Source organism: Penaeus monodon, chromosome 36 (assembly GCF_015228065.2).
Source record: "Penaeus monodon isolate SGIC_2016 chromosome 36, NSTDA_Pmon_1, whole genome shotgun sequence".
Lineage (NCBI taxonomy): Eukaryota > Metazoa > Arthropoda > Malacostraca > Decapoda > Penaeidae > Penaeus > Penaeus monodon.
Genome location: NC_051421.1, coordinates 16,689,714 through 16,697,213, shown reverse-complemented (window position 1 = coordinate 16,697,213; position 7,500 = coordinate 16,689,714). Strand labels below are relative to the sequence as shown.

Below are 7,500 nucleotides of genomic sequence, written 5' to 3'. Positions count from 1 at the left end.
AAAGAGAGAGGAGAAAGGAGAGAGGGGAAAAGAGAAAAAAAGAGAGGAAAGGGGAGAGAAGGAGAAGAGGAGAAAGGAAGGGAAAAAGGGGAGAAAAAGGGGAAGGAAAGAGAGAGAGAAAGGAGAAACAGGAGGGAGGGGAAGAGAGAGAGAGAGAGAGAGAGACGAGGGAGAGAAGAAGAGAGAGAGAGAGAGAGGACGGAGACAGGAAGGAGAGAAGGGCAGACAGAGAGAAGAGAGGACAGGGAGAAGGGGGAGAAGAAGGGCAGGGGAGAGTGAGGGGGGGACAGAAAAAGAGGGGGGAGAAATGGGAAGGGCGAGAGTAGAGATGAGAGAGAAGAAGGGGGAGGAGAAAGGGGCGAGAGAGAAGGGGAGAGGAGGAGAGGGAGGGAGGGAGATGAAGGGGGGAGGGAGGGAGAGAGAGAGAGAAAGAGGAAGAGAGGAGAGAGAGAGAGAGAGCGGAGAGAGAGAGAGGGAGGGAGGGAAGGAGAGGAAGTGAAGAGAGGAGGGGGGGGGGAGGACAAGAAAAAGAGAGAGGAGAAAGGGGGAAGGGGGAAGGGAGGAGGGAGGGGGGAGGGGGGAGGGGGAGAGAGAAGGGGAGGGAGGGGAGGGAGGAGGGAAGGAGGGAGGGAGGGAGGGAGAGAGAGAAAGAAGAAGAAAAAAAAAATAAAAAAAGAAAGGGGGGGGGGGGGGGGGGGGGGGTGGGGAAAAAGAAAAAAAAAAAAAAAAAGGGAGAGGAGAAGAGAGAGAGAGAGAGGAGGAGGGGAGAGAGAGAGATAGAGAGAGAGAGAGGAGAGGAGAGAGAGAGAGAGAGAGACGAGAGAGAGAGAGAGAGAGAGAAGAGGTGGGGGGGGGGGGGTTTTTTGGTTTTGTTGTTTATATATATATAAAAATAAAATATATATATATATAAAAAAAGGTGTGGAGAGGGGAGGGGAGCGGTGGGGGGGGGGGGGGGGGGGGGGGGGCGTGGGGGGGGGGGGAAAAATAAAAAAAATTTAAAAAGTGGTGGTGTTGTGTGTGTGTGTGTGTGTGGTGTGTGTGTGTGTTGTGGTGGGGGTGTGGGGTGTGTGTGTGTGTGTGTTGTGTTGTGTGTGTGTTGTGTGGTGCGTTGTGTTGTGATGTGTGTTTTTGTGTGTGTTGGTGTGGTGTGTGGGGTGTGTGTGTGTGTGGGGTGTTTTGTGTGTGTGTGTGGGGTGTGTGTGTGGTTGTGTGTTGGGGTGTGTAGAAAGAGAGAGAGAGAGAGAGAGAGGAGAGAGAAGGAGAGAGAGAGGAGAGGGGAGAGAGAGAGACGAGGAGAGAGAGAGAGGAGAGAGAGAGAAACGAGAGGAGAGAGAGAGAAGGGGAGAGGAGAAAAAAGGAAGAGAGAGAGAGAAGAGAGAGAGAAAGAGAGAGAGAGAGAGAGGAAAGAGAATTTTTAAAATAAAAAAAGGAAAAAAAAAAAAAGGAAAGAAATAACCAGCAAAGTAGACAGAATGAACATAAAAGAGAAAAAAAGAACAAAGGAGAAAAAGAGAAACAGAGAGGGGGGGGAAAAAAAAGAGGATATAAGGGGGGGGGAAAAAATAATAGAATAAAGTAAAATTATGAGTAAAAAAGAAAAAAAAAGGAAAGGAAAAAGGAATAACAAAAAAATAAGGAGAAAAAAAAAGATTTTATAAAAAAAAAAAGAAAAAAAATTTAATATGTAAGTGTTTAAGTGTATATATATATATATATAATATAATATTTTTTAAAATATAAATATTAAAATGTTTTTATTAAAGTAATGTGTATTGTATTATTAATATAATATATATATAAAATATTATTATATATATATATATATAATATATATCTATATTAATATATTTGTTTTTGTGTTTTTTTTTATAATTGTATATATAATTCTTTTGTATATGATATATATATTATGGGTGGGGGGTGGGGTGTGTGTGTGTGTGGTGTGTGGTGTGTGTGTGTGTGTGTGTGTGTGTGTGTGTGTTATTATAATATATAGATATATATATATATATAAAATATATAATATTTTATATATAAATTTTTGTTGTTTTTTTTTGTTTGTGTGTTGTTTGGGGGTTTTTTTATAAATTTTTTTTTTTTTTTTTTTTTTTTTTTTTGTTTGTTGTTTTTTTTTTATTCTCTATGTCTTTATTTGTTTTGTGTATGTGTGTTTATTTTTTGGGGGTTTGTTTGGTTGTTTTATTTGTATTTTTTTTTGTTTTTTTTATTATTATTATTAGTATTAATTTTGTTTTATGTATGTATTATGTATTTTGTATGTATGTAGTATGTATGTATTTTATTTTTTTTTTTTTTTTTTTAAGGAGGAGTTGGGAGGGTGGAGAAAAAAAAAATAGAAGGGAAAATAGATAGAAAAAAAATAAAAATAAAAGACATTAAAGGGGGAAGGAAAGATAGATAAGGAAATAGAATACGGGTTGGAGAGAGAGGAAAAAGAATATAGATAAAAAAAAGAAAGAAAATAAGGGGCAGGGATAAGGAGAAATAAAAAAAAAGAGCAAGGGGATAAAAGAAAAGAGGAAAAGAAAAGAAAAATAGAACAAAAAAGATAAAAAAAAAAAAAAAACGAAATAATAAAAAAAAATTTATATATATATATTTATAATATATAATATAATAATATACTTATATTATATATTACATATATAACATAGCAATTATAAATTATATCCTATATATATATATATATATAAATATATACTATAATATATAACATATAAATATATATAATATATATACATATAGATATATAAAAATATATACATATTAAAATACATATATATTATACATATATATTAAAATATATATATATAATATAATTATAATTATATAATTTTAGATATATATATAAAAAATATAATATATATAAAATATAGAAAAAAATATAAAATGTTTTTATATTAATATTTTAGTTTTATTTTGTGATATATATAAATTTATTATATATATATATATTAAAATTATAATATATATTATATATTATATATTAAAGAAAAAAAGAAAAAAAAGAAGGGGAGAGGAAAAAATAAAAGAAAATAAAGAAAAAAGATATATTGTACTGGAAGGTTAGTTTGTTTGTAGGGTGTCGGGTTGTGAAGGTGTGAGGTTTGGAATGGTTGGGGAACGATGTGAATGAATGTGAATTTGGGAAATTTTATTTAGTTCTTAAATTTTTATTTTGGATTTTAATGATATTTTGTATAAATTTTTAATATAGTTTTTGAATAAAAGAAATCTATATATATATAAATTATATAGGTTATTTTGGGAGAAGGGGTTTTTTAGGGAAAAATGTTATAATTTTGAGATTGTTAAGGTATTACTTTTTATTCATTATATTTAAAGAAAATGAATATTTCTTTCAAATTGTTTAAGTTATTCAAAACTATATCTTAATATTAAAATGTTTGGGGAAGGGGAATCAAAGGTTTGTATTGGTCTGTTTGATAAAATAATTAATTTAATTAATTTATATTAAGGGTGTTCTGTTGGGAAGTGTTGAAGAAAGGTTATGTTATGTATAGTATTGTATGTGTGTCGTGAAATATAAATAAATAATTTCTAAAATTAATAATATATATAGTTTGTTGTTAGAAGGAGAGAGGAATGAGAGAGAGAGAGAGAGAGAGAGAGAGAGAGAGAGAGAGAGAGAGAGTCGTTGTACCTGGAGGCGTTCCATCGTGGTCCAGGGTGTCGGGGTGAAGGCTCGTGACGGTGGATACTCGGCTGCCCCGTGACACGATGCTGACCCATGACATCCGCTGGGACTTGCCGGACCTGTGTGACTTCTGCGAGCGCTGCGATTTGGTGGATTTGTGCGACTTTTGGGAGCGCTGCGATTTTGTGGACTTCAGAGATTTCTGAGATCGCGATCGTGTCGGCGTCGACGTGTCCAGGGCAAGCAGAGTCGTGACGCTGACGTCATCGTAGTCACACACTCTCTCCATCAGGGTCTCTTGGCGAGCGAGCGGAGCGCCGTTCTCCTCCTCCGGGGACAAGCCGTCGCTCTGCGGGTGCTCTTTCGCGAGGGACCCTTCCCCGTCCTTGGCCAGGTCCGCGGGTGCTTGCTCCGTGTCTCTGACCTGCGACCACGAAACAGGCTCGCCCATCGGATTCCTGCGTGCGTTCAGATGCGTGCGTGACGAGTCGATCCTGGCCAGGACGCTGCAGATCTTGGAGCGGAATTGCTCGCCAAGAGACTGCGTGGGCGAAGGGTCACCTCGGGCAGCGCTCTTCCCCGCCCCCTCCACCTCGCGCCTCTCGTCGGTTGTCTCCAGCCCGATCCGGGGCGCAGCTTCCGCCTCGGTCTCCCGGCCGGATTCCATCTCATAGTTCAGAGCCGCCGCTGCTTCCTGCTCCAGCAGGAACCGCTCGTCCTCGGGCACGCCAACCTGCGTCTCCTGCTCGCGGTAGTCCTTCCTTATGTCACGCTCCTCGAACTCCCGAGAAGCACTGTCGAAAAAGCTCCTGTCGCCGGGCGAGTGAGAAAGGTGTTTTCTGGAGAGGAGGTAGGCTCCTGCTTGCGTGCACACGTCCTCCAGCTCTTTAACGATATCCTCTGAGTCCAGCAGGTCGTCCGTGCTGCATCCTACATCATAGTAATACATGTTACAGTCCTTGTACATAGTCGCTTCATGGTCCGCGTACAATTTGGCAGGCACGCCATGGCACTGGTCCTCGTCGTACTGTAGGATGACAGGGGACGCGCGCGATAAGCCCGGGCCATGCTGGAGCGAGACGGGAGAGGCCCGCGACAGGTCCGGGCCGCGCTGGAGGAAGACGGGGGATGTTCGGGAGAGGCCCGGGCCATGGCGGAAGGACACCGGGGAGGCACGGTACAGCGGCCGCTCCTCGCTCTCCAGAATAACGGAAGAGGCTCGAGACAGCGCCTGGTTATCGTAATGGAACGCCACAGGGGAGGAGCGAGATAAGGCTTGGTCGTCATAGGGGAGGATGACAGAAGAAGCACGAGACAACACGTGGTTTTCGTAATGCAGGGGCACAGGCGAGGTGCGAGAGCACCCAACCTGGTCATCGTACTGGAGAACTACAGAGGAAGCACGCGACAGCGCTCGGCTCCCGATGAGCGGGGGGGCGGGGGAGGTTCGAGGCAGGGACGGCGTGCAGTGGCCTTCAACCGTGTGGTTTGCACCCTGGCTGGAGGGGCGGGGGGGAGCCTGGAGGGACAGTGGAGGGGGGGAGGGAGACAGCTGGCGGTGCCTGGAGAAGGCGCTCTCCCTCCTGTAGAGGGTCAACTTCTCTTCCGGGCTGCCTTCCATGTCATGCTAGCAGAGTACAGCACCAGCACTCAGCGATCACATCTGGGTGAGGACTTGGATCCTGCTCGGGGACTTTTACACCATCGTTATCTCTAACAGATTCTCCAACGAACACTCGAACACTCCATTACTTCAACACAGTGACGGAACTGCGGAGAAGATCCCACCCATCTTTACATTAATCTCTCGCCGCTATAAAGCTAAAAAAAAAATACAAACATCTATATTTCTCATTGCATCGCACCCATAGACCCCCACGGCACAATAATCTACGGAATTCGCACGCCATAGGTTCACTATCTCTCGTTATTTCCACGTGAAATTTTAATACCGATGTTCTAAAAGACGAATAGAAAGAAATTCAGCAAGTAATTTAAGAGCACTAACTATAACGGACTAATCTGTAACATTGGTGTCCAGTATCTACACTGACAACTTGGAATATGTTCTAATCACGTTTATCCTTTTCTTGAGACATCAACTTAGGGCTTCGAACCCGAGAATATATTTACAGCACCATTGTCGGAGTACTTTCTAACATTTCGAATTACACTCATGATACTTGAATTTATGTTCCACAACTCTTTTACGATTGCATGAATACGCGTACTGGATGATGTGTGTGAGTGTGTGTGTGTGTGGGGGGGGGGGAGATGATAAGCAGAAAAAAATAAATTGTGGCTTAAGTCATAAACAGCACAAAAATCGAATATGTGTATGCATGTGGTATATATATATATATATATATATATATTATAATATTATAATATATATATATATATATATATAGATATAATATATATAATATAATATATATATATATCATAATATATATATATATGATAACATATATATATACATATATATAATATATAATATATATATATATATACATATATATATAATATATATATATATATATACTATATATATATATAAAAAAATTACATAACATACAAATCAATATATATAAAAATAATATATATACTATATATATATATATCATATATATATACATACTAATACACAACACACACACACACAAACAACCACACACACACACACAATACACACGCAAACAACACAAACACATAATATATATAAGATACATAATGATAGCTAGATGATAGATAAATCACATACACAATAGCACACACAGACAGCACAGAAACTGGCACACACATAACACAACCACGCTTATATGCACATGTATACGCAGATTAGGAAAGGGAGAGGGAGAGGAAGGGAATGATGAAAGGGGGGATAGAAGGAGAGAGGGGGGAGAGGGGATAGAGAGGGGAGAGGGGAAGGGGAGGGGGGAAGGGGGGAGGGAAGGGGGAGGGAAGAGGGGAGGAGAGGGAGAGGGAGAGGAAGAGAGAGAAGAGAGGAGAGAGAGAGAGAGAGAGAGAGAGAGAGAGAGACAGAAAGAGAAAAGAGGAAAGAGAAAGAGAGGAGAGAGTGAGAGAAGGAGAGAGAGATGAGAGAGAGTGAGAGAGGAGAGGAGAGAGAGAGAGAGAGAGAGAGAGAGAGAGAGAGAGAGAGAGAGAGAGAGAGAGAGAGAGAGAGAGAGAGAGAGAGAGAGAGAGAGAGAGAGAGAGAGAGAGAGAAGAAAAAGAAAAAGAGGTGAGAGGTGTGGGAATGACAGGAGTTCGCGCGAGGATCAAACCACAAGTCAGTTATAACGCAATATACAAAGCACAGAAGCCTACAGTGCCAACACAAAAACGGAATTCAGAAGGCACACGATGCACGCCCGGTCACAACGAAGGCCAACGAGCGAATGATGCGATACACGAAGACCTTCCTGGAGTGATGATGAGGAGGGGGGGTCTAGGGAGGAAGGGGGAAGGGGGCGAGACGACAGGGGGGAAAAGGTTGATGAGAGGAAGGAAGTCGAAGTATGAGTGAAGTGGAATGGGGTAAGCAGAGAGAGAGAGAGAGAGAGAGAGAGAGAGAGAGAGAGAGAGAGAGAGAGAGAGAGAGAGAGAGAGAGAGAGAGAGAGAGAGAGAGAGAGAGAGAGAGAGAGGAGAGAGAGAGAGGTGGGGGGAGAGAGGAAGACAGAGAGGGAGGGAGGAAGGGAGGGAGGGAGAGGGGAGGGAGAGGAGGAGGGAGAGGGAGAGGGAGGGGAGAGGGAGGAGAAAAGGGAGAGAGAGAGAGAGAGAGAGAGAGAGAGAGAGAGAGAGATGAGAGAGAGAG

General features: G+C 41.6%; 1 protein-coding gene across 2 annotated transcripts in view; it reads right to left on the bottom strand.

Annotated features, from left to right (window-relative positions):
- Positions 1-7,500, bottom strand: part of LOC119595813 (probable phospholipid-transporting ATPase IA) — a 92,683-nt gene that overhangs the window by 60,236 nt on the left and 24,947 nt on the right. The window contains exon 1 of one of the 2 annotated variants that reach the window (XM_037944987.1): positions 3,689-5,439. The exons of the other annotated variant lie outside the window; for it this stretch is intronic. Coding sequence (XP_037800915.1) covers positions 3,689-5,303 — 1,615 coding nt within the window. The 5' untranslated portion in view covers positions 5,304-5,439. Of the gene's footprint in view, positions 1-3,688; positions 5,440-7,500 lie in introns of those variants that run through there. 2 annotated transcript variants of the gene reach the window in all.